The 16,626-nt window shown below is 38.7% G+C and overlaps 3 protein-coding genes across 3 annotated transcripts in view; 2 read left to right on the forward strand and 1 right to left on the reverse strand.

The window, feature by feature from the left end:
* Nucleotides 1–121: 121 nt before the first annotated feature.
* LOC146469760 (histamine H2 receptor-like) lies at nucleotides 122–1,264 on the forward strand. The gene has a single exon (XM_085122850.1). It carries the CDS (start codon nucleotides 122–124, stop codon nucleotides 1,262–1,264), a length of 1,143 nt encoding a protein of 380 aa, XP_084978976.1.
* Nucleotides 1,265–5,211: 3,947 nt separating this feature from the next.
* LOC146469761 (beta-2 adrenergic receptor-like) lies at nucleotides 5,212–6,342 on the forward strand. Its single transcript, XM_085122851.1, has one exon. The coding sequence runs from the start codon at nucleotides 5,212–5,214 to the stop codon at nucleotides 6,340–6,342; it is 1,131 nt and encodes a 376-aa protein (XP_084978977.1).
* Nucleotides 6,343–8,920: 2,578 nt separating this feature from the next.
* LOC146469762 (ATP-binding cassette sub-family C member 4-like) overlaps nucleotides 8,921–16,626 on the reverse strand; it is a 33,684-nt gene continuing 25,978 nt past the window's right edge. The window contains exons 25-29 of the mRNA XM_085122913.1: nucleotides 13,594–13,749; nucleotides 12,644–12,733; nucleotides 11,833–11,999; nucleotides 10,654–10,759; nucleotides 8,921–9,948 (exon numbers count right to left, since the gene is read on the reverse strand). Of these exons, the coding sequence (XP_084979039.1) occupies nucleotides 9,688–9,948; nucleotides 10,654–10,759; nucleotides 11,833–11,999; nucleotides 12,644–12,733; nucleotides 13,594–13,749 (780 nt within the window). The 3' untranslated portion in view covers nucleotides 8,921–9,687. The remainder of the gene's footprint in view (nucleotides 9,949–10,653; nucleotides 10,760–11,832; nucleotides 12,000–12,643; nucleotides 12,734–13,593; nucleotides 13,750–16,626) is intronic.

A 16,626-nucleotide genomic window follows, 5' to 3' on the forward strand; every position in this document is an offset into this window, starting at 1 on the left:
CAAACGCAACCAATGAGAAATTTTCTTTTTCATACATATGTGTTTCTCGAGAGATTTCTTCACATCTGAATGTGATCTTCCCTTCGCGATCCACTGTTTAGTGACGACAAGTCAACGTAAAATGAAGAATACTTCTTCTCCTTTGCACACGAGGTTTTACAATCCAGAGGAGTGCCCTCATTTAGAAACGAGCAAATCTCTCTGGCAAGCACAATACCTGACAGAAGGTACGTTTAAGCATCTAGTTGCTGTTACTGCAATCAATTCGATCGCGGTCATTCCTACCATCGTGCTAAACGCACTGGTCATCTTTGTCGTGGCATCAACGCAACGACTGCGATCCGAGTCGAACATATTGTTGGCGTGTCTAGCTGGGACAGACTTGTTAACTGGTCTGGTTTGTCAGCCTACAAGGATAGCGATGGAGATGAAGCGAATCCTTGGCGTGGGGCAGTTTTGTACCTCACTGGAGACAATGAACTCGGTAACAACTGTGGCACTTCGTTTCGCTTCCTTAGGTCACCTCGTTTTGATCAGTATCGATCGGTATATCGCCATCAAAAAACCCTTAAGGTACCCGGCCATTATCACAAAACAGCGCATTAAAGTTAGTGTAATTTTGGTCTGGGCGACAGGATTGTTTGTGACAACTACAAGACAAGTGCTAATTTCGATCAAAAGCCAAGCAAACATTGTCGATGTTTGTCGGAAAGCGTTTGTCACCTTAGCGTCCATTGTTATGTTGGGATCTGTTGCTACTATCTTATACACGTATTGCTATATTTTTACCGCAACACGGCGCCAGAAACGACTCCTAACCGAGCAGTTAACTGACGAAGAAGCCAAAAGAATAAAAAAGGACAAAAGGGACGTGAACACTCTCGGGTTTATTCTCTTTGTCTTGGTGTTAACTTACTTCCCTGGAACTGTGGCCGCTACGGTTGCCATTTCACTAAAGAATGTAGAACTGTGGATTACGAACATCATATGGAGCTGGTCCTCAACTCTTGCTGGACTGGGGTCATTTTTTAACCCGATCATTTACTGTTGGCGGATGAAAAAGATGCGCCAAGCTTCCCTACAGATCTTGCATCTAACACAGCCAGACAACAGACCACCAGCCATAGAAATGCAAGTTATACAACGCCATCGAGTTGAAATTCAGCCCACCACCTCGGAACCGTTTTCGATGCCAGTGATAAAGCCAGAACCGGTTTTGCTGTCAGTTTCTCATCTTCGGGTCGAAAATATCATTCCTGACTAGGACTGAAACCGATCACCAAATGTCGCCTGAGTATAAAAAAAAGTCAGGTAACAGACGTCAAAATCTTTGTACGTTTCTCCTAAGAAAATACAAACTGGACAGAATTGGTGTTTCGTATGAGCATATCACAACCGTAGCGTGTCTATTTTTCTGTGGCGGCGTTTGTACTCTTAATAAGGGGGCTAGCTAGTTTCTTAAGAAACTTTGGTGCTTCTTCGATGAGGGAGTGGGAACGAACGTAACCTTAAATCAAGTTCATTGCAACGTAGGCGAGTAGGGTTAACTGAAAACGATTCGCTGTTTTAAAGATTGGGAAGGGGCAAGCGGTAGAAAACCGTCCGGAAAAATTTATAAAATTTGTAAGTCCCCCAGACCTCGCAATCTCTCTACTCCAGACCTTCTAATTCCATTAGCTGGTTGGGAACAGGTCATTCAAAATGGACATTGCTTCGATAAAATTTAGGCCATGTCTGAAATAAATATTCCAAAATTCGATTTCCCTGGGCGCCTGTATAGCTTTTATGCCGCTTTAAGCTTGTTGCGACTGGTGTTTTCTAGAGTGTAGGCGTCTGATTACTTGCAGAGAAAGTCTGAAAACGTTCCATGTACCACATTAACACAGAGCAGTTAAAAGACTCCAGTTCAAATATCTCCATGACTGTGGAAACGCTAGCGGTATCTGTCTTCGTTGCTCGAGATCGAGAAAAAAAAACACTGCACAAGTACATTTTACATAAACCAGAAGACTCTGACGAGGCTGGCGATGAAATCAAAAGATATTCCATAAAATCATATTGAGTTCTGAATATCTTTATTTACTGATTGGATAGTTACATCTTCATTTATAAAATGTATATAATCTACCTTTAGTTGTATTAGCAAAGTATTAACCCTTTATTCTCAATAGTTTGGATATGAATAATTATACCTAAGGACCACTTTAAAGATGACTTAGTCTCCTAGAAACAAGTTTTCATGTATAGAGACAGTTGAATCTTTGCGATTAATCTCGTTTCTAACTAAACCCACCTCTACAGCTCATTATTTCATGTTTCGAGGATTTGCAAATTTCTCACCCATTCTCACAAATGACCGTCAGTTATTTACAACTTTCCATTAACAAAAACTCTGTTACAAACAGTCTGATAATATAAACTATGATTTGGCGATTTATAAAACCCAAGCATGAGTATGTGAATATATAAATAATTTCTTGTTTTGACACGACTTGAAATGAAATCCTGCATTGAAAAACTTACTAAGCTTACATCTGCCAGATTGTTTTCGAGACAATAGCACACAAACTTGGTGAAGTCACAAAATAGGTTATTTACATGAATAAAGTACGCCCAAAAGGAGCGGTTTTCAATCAAGTGTCGTAAGGTAACCACCCTAACAAATTACAACCAACGTAACAACGCAATAAGCCAATCAGAGTTCAAGAAATTACATGGAAAAAGCGTGCGAGCAAAACACGACTGGTTTGGCTTACACGCAGTTCAACGCGTCTTCTCATTGGCTCGTAACTTAATTCAAAAGTGGACCAATTAGAGCACCTCTTTTATGGCAATAATTTGAGCGCAGACTATATGCAGCATACGCAAATAATTGTTACATCTGTTAGTCCGAAAAGCGTAATTTTTCATCTTAAAATATATTAAAACAGAAAGAAAACAGAACAAAATAGCGCTCCGTGCGCTATTCCCGTGTGCAAAGTGGGACAGCTTTATAACAAGTTTCCAAGTAACCTGCTTTGAGCGAACAGCAAGCTAGCGCACGTGTGTTTAAAGATCAGCCAAACAAGTGCAAACTTAAACTCGTAACATTTTCAAAGCGGGGATTACTGTCCTTGTTTGTACGGACATCTTTTCCATCATTTTCTGCCTTCATATTTCACCATTTTGCGTTTTTCCAGATGACAGTTCAACTGGTGTTTCGAAATGATGGTTCTGAAATCCGCGAGATGCTTACCAAATTAGTCATGAATATTAACCAGAAACTGAAGCCAATTATTGCTGAGAACGTAAAATATTTCGCGCAATCTTTATTTCTCGTGCAAAGAGAAAAATACTGCACGTGCTGGTTAGGTTTCCATGCGAAATGAGCGTGCAATATTTAAGCAAAAAGATTACCGTTATTTCCATATTAAAAACAGGAAAAACAACGATTCAATTTGATTGGTATCGATTGCGTCGATTGATTTCCGAAATAATTTTCTATTGATTTCCCACCCCTGGATTATTCAGGAAGATTTATTTTTTGTTTAATGCCTATCACTCGTTTAAAAGTCGTCGCTGATCTTTCGCTTGAAATAATTTATGTATATTATTATATTGAGAATTTGTCGATGCTCATATAACATTATTTAATTTTTGAAAACGAATGACTTGCTTCTGAAATACTAAAACGTTTCCTTGGGAATCAATTTTTTCTAACTTTAGAACAAATCTGCTGTCTTTGAATGGGAGCAGTAATGGCTAATCAATAGCCAAAAGACAAGAACTGTTTGCCTCAATTTATTTCAACTTAACAGTGAGACATTTTTATCGCAACTCATACAATTGTAAAAACAAGAGCGAGACACCAGCTGTGACCATATCAAAAATTCTCTTAGTTGACAAACTAAAAGAGCTCGCAACGGCGCCTTCCTTCCACGTCTTAAACTGATCTGTAAAGAAACATTTTAAAGATTACATCCTGCAAATTTTGCGATGCATTCTTGTGCTTTCTGTACGAAAAGAACCGGTGAACTATAATAAGAGAAATGTCTATCGATTTCCCACCCCTGGATTATTCAGGAAGATTTTTTTTTTGTTTAAATGCCTCTCACCCGTTAAAAAGTCGTCGCGGATTTGTCGCTTGAAATGATTTATATATTATTATGTTGAAAATATGTCGATGTTCATATAACATTATTTAATTTTTGAACACGAATGACTTGCCTCTAAAATACTAAAACGTTTCCTTGGGAATCAATTTTCCTAACTTTAGTACAAAACCGCTGTCGTTGAATGGGAGTAATAATGGCTAATCATTAGCCAATGACAAGAACTGTTTGGCCGAATTTATTTTAACCTCATTTTGAGACATTATTATCTCAACCCACACAATTGTAAAAAACGACAGCGAAAAACCAGCTGTGGCCATATCAAAAATTCTCTTAGTTGACAAAAAAGAGCTCTCAAAGGCGTCTCCTTTGTGCATCTTAAACTGATGTGTAAAGAAACATTTTAGAGATTACATCCTGCAAATTTTGAGATGCCTGGAAAAGCGTGTGTCAAACAATGATGCTTTTGTGAACGTTGGTAAATAGCATACGAGAAAAATATCAATACTAATAATGAGGAGGTTTTATCGGGTATTAAAACCACTGCACGTGAAGTTTTTATCGACCATTTAATAGGTCAATGGGCTTATGAATTATTAATTAGTTTCTGAATAACAATCTATTTAACAGTTTTCGCTTACTTTCATTTTCAAAATTTTTTGATGATCATATATAATGATCATATATCACGAAAGACTAATTAGCCAATCATGTCTTCGCTGTTAGGAACAGTTTGTTTTCGTAACTTTAGAACGTACCTTGAATGTTGTTTCTGCTTTCTTTGGGCAAGAATATTATGGTTGCCCGCCGAATGTTTTTTCAATCTTATGTAACAAATTTGTTTCAACTCACGTTCTTTGCAGATAGAAAAAAGGACACCAGCTGTGGCCATATCAAAAATTCTCTTACTTCACAAAAAGGAAGAGAAAGAAAACAAAACAAAACAAAATATGAAAGCGGTTCTTTGCTTTTGAGGCTTAAAATCTTCATAATTCTTTTCAAACGCAACCAATGAGAAATTTTCTTTCTCATACATATGTATTTCCTGAGAGTTTTTTCCACATCTAAATGTGATCTTCCCTTCGCGATCCACTGTTTAGTGACGACAAGTCAGCGTAAAATGAAGAATACTTCTTCTCCTTCACATACGAGGTTTTACAATCCAGAGGAATGCCCTCATTTGGAAGCGAGCAAATCTCTCTGGAAAGCTCAATACCTGACAGAAGGTACGTTTAAGCATCTAGTCGCTATTACCGTAATAAATTCAATCGCAATCATTCCTACCATCGTGCTAAACGCACTGGTCATCTATGTCGTGGCATCAACGCAACGACTGCGATCCAAGTCGAACATATTGTTGGCGTGCCTAGCTGGGACAGACTTGTTAACTGGTCTGGTTTGTCAGCCTACAAGGATAGCGATGGAGATGAAGCGAATCTTTGGCGTGGGGCAGTTTTGTACCGCACTGGAGGAAATGAACTCGGTAACAACTGTGGCACTTCATTTCGCTTCCTTAGGTCACCTCGTTTTGATCAGTATCGATCGGTATATCGCCATCAAAAAACCCTTAAGGTACCCGGCCATTATCACAAAACAGCGCATTAAAGTTGGTGTAATTTTAGTCTGGGCTACAGCATTGTTTGTGACAACTGTAAGACAAGTCTTAACTTCGATCGAAAACCAAACAAACATGGTCGATGTCTGCCGGAAAGTGTCTTTCATCTTGGCGTCCATTCTTGTGTTGGGATCTGTCGCTACTATCTTATACACGTATTGCTATATTTTTACCGCAACACGGCGCCAGAAACGACAGCAAACCGAGCAGTTAACTGACGAAGAAGCCAAAAGAATGAAAAAAGACAAAAGGGACGTGAACACTCTCGGATTTATTCTCTTTGTCTTGGTGTTAACTTACTTCCCTGGAACTGTGGCCGCTACGGTTACCATTTCACTAAAGAATGTAGAACTGCGGATTACGAACATCATGTGGAGCTGGTCCTCAACTCTTGCTGGACTGGGATCATTTTTTAACCCAATCATTTACTGCTGGAGGATGACAAAGATGCGCCAAGCATTCCTGGAGATTTTGCATCTAACACAGCCAGAGAACAGACCACCAGCCATAGAGATGCAAGTTATACAACGCCATCGACCTCAAATTCAACCCACCACCTCCGCTGAAGCCTTTTCGATGCCAGTGATAAAGCCAGAACCGGTTTCGCTTCGGGTCGAAAATATCATTTCTGACTAGGACTGAGACCGATCACCAAATGTCGCCCGAGTATGAAAAAAAAGTCGCGAAACAGACGTCAAAATCTTTGTACTTTCTCCTAAGAGAATACAAACTGAACAGAATTTGTGTTTCGTATGAGCATATCACGACCGTAGCGTGTTTATTTTGCTGAGGCGTCATTTGTACTCTTAAGAAGGGAGCTAGCTAGTTTCTTAAGAAACTTTGGTGCTTCTTCGATGAGGGAGTGGGAACGAACGTAACCTTAAATCAAGTTCATTGCATCGCGAGGTCGCCATTTTGAAACTTAGCGCGAACAGGGTTAACTGAAAACGATTCGCTGTTTTAAAGATCGAGAAGGGGCAAACGATAGAAAACGCGTCCGGAAAAAATTATAAAATTTGCAAGTCCCCTAGACCTCGCAATCTCTCTACTCCAGACCTTCCAATTCCATTAGCTGGTTGGGAACAGGTCATTCAAAATGGCCATTGCTTCGATAAAATTTAGGCCATGTCTGGAATAAATATTCCAAAATTTGATTTCCCTGGGCACCTGTATTTGTGAGACATCAGAGCTTTTATGCCGCTTTAAGCTTGTTGTGACTGGTGTTTGCTAGAGCGTAGGCGTCTGATTACTTGCAGAGAAAGTCTGAAAACGTTCCATGTACCACATTAACACAGGGCAGTTAAAAGACTCCAGTTCAAATATCTCCATGACTGTGGAAACGCTAGCGGTATCTGTCTTCGTTGCTCGAGATCGAGAAAAAAAATTGCACAAGTACATTTTTAGTTACATAAATCAGAAGATGCTCACGAGGATGACGATGAAATCAGAAGATATTCCATGAAATCATACTGGGTTCTGAATATCTTTATTTACTGATTGGATAGTTACACCTTCATTTATAAAATGTATATTCTACCTTTAGTTGTATTAGCAAAGTATTAACCCTTTTTTCTCAATAGTTTGGATATGAATAATTATACCTAAGGACCACTTTAAAGATGACTTAGTCTCCTAGAAACAAGTTTTCATGTATAGAGACAGTTGTGTCTTTGGGATTAATCTCGTTTCTAACTAAATCCATTTGTTTCTCTACAGCTCATTATTTCATGTTTCGAGGATTTGCAAATTTCTCACCCATTCTCACATATGACCGTCAGTTATTTACAACTTTTTATTAACAAAAACTCTGTTACAAACAGTCTTATAATATAAACTATGATTTGGCGATTTATAAAACCCAAGCATAAGTACGTGAATATATAAATTATTTCTTGTTATGACACGTATGAAAATGAAATCTTGCATTGAAAAACTTACTTAGCTTACATCTGCCAGATTGATTCCAAACAATGGCACACAAACTTGGTGAAGTCACAAAAATAGGTTATTTACACGAACAAAGTACGCCCAAAAGGAGCGATTTTCAATCAAGTGTCGTAAGGTAACCACCCTAACAAATTACAACCAACGTAACAACGCAATAAGCCAATCAGAGTTCAAGAAATTACATGGAAAAAGCGTGCGAGCAAAACACAACTGGTTTGGCTTACACGTTGTACAACGCGCCTTTTCATTGGCTCGTAACTTAATTCAAAAGTGGACCAATTAGAGCACCTCTTTTATGGCAATAATTTGAGCGCAGACTATATGCAGCATACGCGAATAGTTGTTACATCTGTTAGTGCGAAAAAAGATTTTTTTTTTCATCTTAAAATATATTAAAACAGAAAGAAAACAGAAAAAAAATGGCGCTTCGTGTGTGCAAAATGGGACAGCTGAACGTATGTGCTAAATATAGAGGATTTGAATACTTATTTCATACAAAAAAATACAAAGTTGAGACACTTAAAACAGCTTTGGAAACGCGGTTATTGTCTCGTTTTCCTGAAATATAACTAGTATTAGAATTTCTTGTTTCTTAATGAACAAACCTGAAGTTGAAATGTTCACATGAGCATTTGATCGTGACAAGAATTAGAGATGTCAAATCTGTATAAAGAGTCCTCTGAATTTTTACATAAAATTATTTAAGTTATAACATTTGTTATTAGAATTTGTAACCATTCTGATATATTAGCGACAGAGGACGTATTACTTTTTGTTTGTTGCAAACATTGGTGCAAAATAAATACATATAATAACACGTGAGAGCCTTAGTTGAAGAATGACGATTAAAAATGTTGAAAAACTCTTAAAGTCCGTCCAGTTACTCGTCTCCAAGACGACGTCTTGGTCCGAACTCCCCGTTTAAACAATAAGAAGATGGGAAACTTGTTCTTCGCCGAATACGTGATATACAGTGAATGTTTCGTCCTGACAGGAGTTACCCTTTTAATTAGTATTCCGTCTCAAACATGAATCGAGCAAACATTGTGATTTCTGTAAAAATCATGTTCAAATTGAGAAGGGGAAGGATAGTTTTCTAGGAATCAATCTATATTGAGTTGTTAGAAATAACGAAATTGTTACCAGGAACGAAATTTCGTTACCCTGATAAGACTTTTTCTCGGAATATCGTTTTTGTTAATGTTGTTTTTTGTTTCGTTTTGTTTGTCTGGTTTTTTTTTTTGCTTGTTATTGTTCTTGTTATTTTTTGGTATTACCTTTTTATGTAAAATATTTCTAAATCTCACACCCTTTGGAAGTTTCTTCCTTAAGGCGGCCTTAACACAGGCGATTTTTTAAATGATTTTTTTTTTTTTGGATAAACGAAGATCTTTGCTGCGATTTTATGGCGATTTCGTGAAGATTCTGACAAGGTACAGCGCATGCGATGTTAGCTAAACTTGTTAAAAACGGCAGACCGTTTCTATGCTCACTTTACATTAGACATAGGGCTCTTTCCATGTAGCTAAACTTCTTGGATCAACCGGTTGAAACTCAAATACAACACCCGGATAAGACGAACATTTCCTAGAACAAACGGACGATCTTCGTAGGCATGCCGACTGACCAACTTTTCCGTTCCAATCGGTCAAAACGGAACTGCCGTTCAATTTGCACAAAATTTCCATTTCCTCTTTGTTGTCTTCTTGCACCATCAGGTAATTTTTTTTTATCTACCAATGAGATTGCAAGTTTGGAACGAATGGAAAAAAGCCCCTCCATTGGACACGGAAAGTGCCCGGATTGTCCAACTGAAAATTTTGGCCAAATGGAGAGCTCCTATGCTCTCATGGAAGGAGGGCCGATGCAAAAAACACCATAAAAGTTGGTCGACGTGGAAAGTGTCCGGATTATCTAACCGAAATATTTTGGCCAAGTGGAAACCTCCAATGCTATCATAGAAGGAGGGCCCCCTGCAAAAACCACTACAAAATTTGGTCATGTCAAAGACCCTCAACGATTCACAACCTACTGTTATACATTAGACACAAGTTGTAGATCGGTGAAGCCAGAAGCTGGTATGTAAGAGGACAGATGACTTCTGACCGACTCTGGAATGGCGTCAAGCATATCTTCCGGTTCGTGTCGACGTTCATAAGCTTTCCTAGCGGCTTTGACTAACTGTGCAACAGATATAAAACCCGCTTGTTCGACGAGGCGGGAGAAGCAACTCAACTTGTTCTGGAGCAACAAGTGCGGTTCGTCAAATTCTTTCAGCCGTCCATTGTCAAGAACCTAACAAACATAAAATTTAAAAAAATAATAATAATAAATTTATCAGATTTTCAGATTTTTCAGATTTTTTATTAATGCACTATTTCAATAGTTTACTACAAAAGGAAATTACGATACATCACAAAAGAAACATATAGACAACAGTAAATTACATAAATCATCAAAGGTAAAATGTGCGCAGTGACCAAAGGGGCTTAGGCTTTCGAGTTGGTCACTGCCACGTGCAGCTAACTGGCGTATAACGTGCAACTAACTACTAAGTAGCACAAAACAAAAGACAAGAAAATTAAGAGTGCATAAAATCATACTACAATTTTTACATAAAAAAATAAAAATGATAAATAATAGCGAGGGCAGATAAATTAATTAAAGGAATCTATCACGGGCATTGCGCTGGTGTTTTGTAAAAATCATTCTAATAGGCTAGGTCACTTTTGGACTTATTTTATTCAAATTTTCACGCAAATACTATAAACTCGCAAATACTATGCTTCCTGTTGATGCTGAAATATCACAAAGACTAAAATTGCTTGTAATTTCTTGAAAGAAGAACAGCCTGAACTAGGTTTCAAACATTTTTGCATGGCACAACGCCAGAACCTGACTAAAAATACGCGGAGAGAGGATTCAGTTACTGTGGTCTTAACAGCGCTGTCTACAAGGTGGGTCACGATTTCATAAACTCGTACCATACGTGTATCTTACCATAACACGGTCACACTCAATGATGGTTTTTAATCTTTGAGTCACAATAAGAACAGTGCAGTTCTTGAACTTTCTCCTGATTGCGTCTTGAATCAGAGCATCAGTTCTGCAAAGAACTCTGGTCATTAGAAGATCTCGCAACAGCAGTATGGATGTAGAAGTCAATGAGGGATGTAATGCATTTTACAATAACTGTCAAAATTCCCGCGCGCTGATTGGCTCGTAGCTAAGACTTATTGACAATTAAAATGACGTCAGATCTAACGAATGCGCTTTCCAACGGGAAATCGCTCGTAAGTTTTCCATGTTATTGTAAAAAACAAATCGACGGCAGTTTTGTATGGTGTATACTGTTATAAATCATAAAATGACGACGCCATAAAATGTTCAAAACTCGGTAGTGACCACTGCCTGCGGCTCGTGAGTTTCGGTCTTTAAAATTATAGACCGTAGAAAACTGCTGTCGATTTGTTAATTGTGAAATAGCAATGTATCAGTCAATTCCAGCATTGCCCATGCCCCCTCCACCTGGTCCAACCCCTTCCCCACGGGCCCCCGGGCATTGGCGGGGCATTTTTCAACATTGTTTGTCACGGGAGTCGGGCACTAGTCTACCCCAGGGCATTAGACGGCCACGACACTGTCACGTGCTTTCATTTACAACTTTGGGTACGTTCGATTGAACCTATTCTGGAATAGGAATACATACAATGATGACAAGAAATCTGTCATAAGGCGTTTTTGAAATTCCCAGAGTACAAAATGGCTCTTAAATTACCATGTGTCAGCCAAAGTTTTCAGAAATTTCTTTCCAAATTTACTTAACTTAAAAAGAGAAATCTAACAGCTATTCTGCTTATTCTTATTCCGGAATACGGTCAATCGAACGCAACCTCAATCAGCAAGGACGATTTTGTGATTAACGTTGTCAAAAGAGGACACAAATGAGACAGTTGATCCACAGAAGGAAAGGTGACTGCTACAATACTGAGTAATAATAATACTTGTCAGATACTTAGTTTGGCATGAATTAGCTTTTATTTGAACGAAGGTAAGCTCAGAAGAGAAGAAATCAACGCATCCCCCCCTTTTTCGGGCGAACGGGGTTTGCCGTGGGGGAGGAGGGATGGGCACTGCTGCAATTGACCTATGCATGAGCTTTAAAAAAGAAGCACATACTTTTTATCCACGTCCGCTATTTCTATGACAAGAATCTTGTTGTCTTTTAGAATAGCGCGTGCTAGATACAATAGTTGCCGCTGACCAACGCTTAAACTGCATCCTGAGTCTGTCAATGGATTGTCCAAATTGCCATTTAAACTGCATAAGGTGTCCCTCAACTGCACCTGTGCTCAAAGATTGGTAAATCAAAATCAGTCATTATTGACAATGAATTTCAGTCATCAAACGATATGCTTAAATCTTAACTCCTGTCATACCAACGTTTACAAAGGGAGCTTCTTCCCGGACACAATAATAATAAGGAAATATTTACCGCATTTAGTCCTGGGGCCAATCTCACGCAAAACTCCTAAGGTTTTTTTTTCCTCTTAAGTTAAGATATATCTTAAGTTTTGTTTCTGAAGAAGTGTCTATTGTTAAGAAATTAAATGAATGTAAATATATGAGACATATATTTTGAACTGCGAATGAAAGATCAAATAGAAGAAAGATCCTTGCAGTTAGTACGCAACTTTAGCTGTTGCGAAAAGAAAGCCTGAAAAAAAAAATCCAGGCTTGAACGTTCAAGCCTGAATTTTTTTTAATTGAGATACATGTTAACTTTGAAGGCTTCGTGAGATTTGGCTCCTGGACCAAACTTCTTTGAATAGATTTCAGAACGTGCTGTACAAGGTGGTTCTAACTTTCGAGTCTGTAGGCATTATCTTCAAGTGTCACTATAAAACCTACTGAGCAGAAGTCATCCAATGTGATCTTCGTTTGTGTTGTTTTCTGAGTGGGACATTCTAGAAAAAACTCATCAAATTACCTCGTGAAGAGCCAGCCATAAATCAGCATCGCAATACTCGTTGTTTGGGTCCAGGTTTTTTCTCAACGTTCCACTGAAAACTACTGGATCCTAGAGAAAAATCAAACACCTCAATCTCAATATTGAAAAATGACCTCTGTAAGTGCATGATAAATAGGTTATCGTGCAAATGACATTTAAAACGTTGCTTTGACTTAAAAAGCGCCCGCCAAACTTTTCCGACCGTGGTGCTGTCTATCTTCGTGTACATGTGCAAGAATGAAATCTAAAGCGTGGCCATTGAGTGGCATCACCATGTAATGCTGTTTATTATGTTGTAAAAGGTGGCTCAAACTTTCGAGTCTATGGATGAAATCCTAAAGTATGACCATTCAAATGATACGTTCCTGTGGTGCTGTTTTATTGTGCTGTACAAAGTGGTTCTAACTTTTGAGTCTATGGATGAAATCGTAAAGTGTGGCCATTCAAATGATACGTTCCCGTGGTGCTGTTTTATTGTGCTGTACAAAGTGGTTCTAACTTTTGAGTCTGTGGATGAAATCCTAAAGTATGACCATTCAAATGATACGTTCCCGTGGTGCTGTTTTTTGTGCTGTACAAAGTGGTTCTAACGTTTAAGTTTGCGGATCAAATCCTAGTACATGCATGATCATTCAAATGAAAGCTATTGATCATTATTTTACGGCGTATTTAGCTTTACTAGGAGCGCCGCTTCCAACTTAACCCAGATTAGTGTAGAGGGGAAAAACGACACGAAACAATGGTATGGACGCAAAACATTTTATGCGTTTTCGGGGCGAAAACGCTCATTCCAAAATATAACCGGATTGATTCGGACAGGGCCTTTTAAAAAACTTCACCAAGAGCCCATTTACTGACCACTAGGTCGAAGTGTTTGTATGGTAATTGTGTAATAGTTAGTAAAGGTTTTTGTTGTCTCGTCGTCGTACCTGTGGAATATAGGAGATCCTGGACCTCAAATCATGCAGTCCGATCTCTGTGATATCAACACCATCAATTCTGATGGTCCCATTTGGCACCGCCATTCTCAGTAAAGCTACTAACAAAGAAGACTTTCCAGCTCCAGTGCGTCCAACAATACCAACCTGTACAACAATACAACGGCCAAGAAACGTAAAGCATCGTTTAAGTAAATCTCAAAGAGCGCCATCTTGTGGCCTACCGGCAACGATATTAAATGGGCACTGAGACGGGGGTTTTGCTGTTTGTTATGCAAAACTGCTCAAATATTTGACAAAGAACCTTTTCTCTAACTTGAGATTATCTTTAGAAAAACCGGGAGGAAAATATTAAGGGATTTTTACGAGGAAGAACAAACTATAAACAGTTTTAAGCGATTTCTCTTGTAATACAAAGGAAGAACTTCAAAAAATCGCCAATTTTTTCAAGTTGCAATCCATTTCCATCCTAGCCATCCGCCGTCAAAGACAATTAAGAGCCGATTTCTGAAATTATCAAAAATTGGGCGTCAGTCGTGAAATTTCGAATTCCTTCATATTTTGCCCATATAATCTCTATAGTGGAGTATTTTCAAAAATAATGTTAAAAGTTTCATCAGCGTGTTATTTTTTTTGAAATCGGGCAAAGTTTGAAATACGGCAAATTTGCGTCCTTTCGGTCACGAAACTTACTAAAAATTACCCATTTTCATCTCGCTCGTAGAAAGAAACGCGATGTCCTCCATTAATGAAATGTTCACAAAATATAAACACATCTCTCTTCTTCATAATGCACTAGTTAAATTTAGATAAGCTTGAAAATTGGAAGTGCTTTGACCGTTAGAAGAAACCCCATTTCGGCAGTTTAAAAATTTAGCAAATTTCATTCAATTTCAACACAAAAGAAACCCAATTGGTACGTCAAGTTTGAATTTAAAATGAAGACATTGTTGAAGCACAACCTTTGTAGTTTACTGTGTTAAAATATTTCTGGCGGCAATGCAATAGTACCCCGTCGAGAGACCAAAATGTGAAGGGTACTTTGACACGAGGAGGGCCTGTGAAACGAACAACGGCCGTCACGCTACAAATCAAGTCCTTCGTTCAATTATCACCTGCGACAAAGAATATGTTTCCTATAAGCTGCAGAGAAATTGCTAATAGTAGCTTATTCTCTGTTGAACTTAGTAGGATAACATTTTGTATGATTTTGTCAACTCATGTATTTTTACACATGTAGAAGTCAGGATTAGGCACATTTTGCTGTTAATTGTGTAATTGAAAACTGTTTACATTATTCTGCTTCCTCTACTTTCAAAAATTACAACAGTCAGGAAATACCAAAAGTCAGAGTATTTCTAAGCTTTAATTCATCTACTGATTGAGTTTTTAAGACAGGAAAGGCAATTACTTTAGAATTATCAAGCCAAGATGGTATAAATTCACTTAGAAGAGGTCAAAGTTAACAGCAGAGATCCGGCTGTGATTGTCGCATCGGAACATAAATATTTATGAAATTGCTATAAACTGGCAGTTTATTCTAGCCCTGAATTCGACAAAACTCGCTAAGGAGGACTTACCACAGTGATCTGATCTGCAGCGCCAGTAACTCTTTTTAAACGGAAAAAGTTGAAATCCTTGTAACTGCGTGACTCTGACAAACTAAGGAGTGATCAAAACCGCGTGGGACCTGGTAACCGAACTATCTTCCCACGCGCTACGAAGGCGAACAAGTAACAAACGACAAACAATTCCGTATTTTACCTCTGTAAATATGTAGTTCTTCAAGTTCCTAAACCAGCCGTCTAGCCAAATATACACTCCCCGTGCTTAAAAACGCTCCTTTTTTTTTCTTGGCGGGGAGGGGTGGGGGGGGGGGGAGGGAGGTTCCTTGCGCGTGAGAACTAGCGGACGTTTAGAACACAGTTTAGTGCCCTTTTTTCAACAGTCATTCTATAAATTCTACTGTATGGCACTTATCTTTGCAAATATCAAGAACGAAGTGGACAGTTACTATAGTGTTTCCTAACTGCAGCAAAGGCTAACATTATTGGGTGGAGGTTCCATCTATGATACAGTAGCAAGATGAGAGTAGACATTTTCCTACAAGAAACGACCGCACATGATCCTACGACGGACCAGCGCACAAAAATACTGTTTTGCAGCCTAGCCTGTTCCAAGCTCCAGATTAGTGAGAACCGCGAAAACATGAACCCGAATTTAAAAGCACCCTCTCTCTGCACAATTCCATTCATTTTGTTTCCTCGGGTTTTGGTTTGAAATTTGGGCGTTCTCACTAACTGAGAGCTTTGAACTGGCTAATGTTCAACAAGCTAGTGTCTATGCATAATTTTAATTATGCCACATGAACATTAGCCAGTAGGAAAAGAGAACTCCAATGACATTCCATGCTTTTTGTGTTTCTCCGAGTTCCGTATCTGCACTTGAAAGACAAAAATTTTGACTATTTAGCAGTCAAGGAAGATGCTACGTGTAGACATAAAATGCAGGTGTGGCCCCATAAAGCTTGCAATGTCTACTCTACTTGCTACTGTATCATAGATGGAACCTCCAACCATTATTGTTAGCCTTTTGCTGTAGTTAGGAAACACTATAGTAACTGTCCACTTCGTTCTTGATATTTGCAAAGATAAGTGCCATACAGTAGGAAATATAAAGTGACTGTTGAAAAGAGGGCACTAAGCTGTGTTCTAAACGTCCGCTAGTTCTCACGCGCAAGCCTGCAACCCACACCCCCGCCAAAAAAAAAAAAAAACAAACACGTTTTTCAAGCACAGGGAGAGTATATTTGGCTAGACGGCTGGTTTAGGAACTTGAAGAACTACATATTTACAGAGGTAAAATACGGAATTGTTTGTCGTTTGTTACTTGTTCGCCTTCGTAGCGCGTGGGAAGATAGTTCGGTTACCAGGTCCCACGCGGTTTTGATCACTCCTTAGTTTGTCAGAGTCACGCAGTTACAAGGATTTCAACTTTTTCCGTTTAAAAAGAGTTACTGGCGCT

The sequence above is a fragment of the Pavona decussata genome, unplaced genomic scaffold (assembly GCF_977016875.1).
Source record: "Pavona decussata unplaced genomic scaffold, jaPavDecu1.1 SCAFFOLD_119, whole genome shotgun sequence".
Classification (NCBI taxonomy): Eukaryota; Metazoa; Cnidaria; class Anthozoa; order Scleractinia; family Agariciidae; genus Pavona; species Pavona decussata.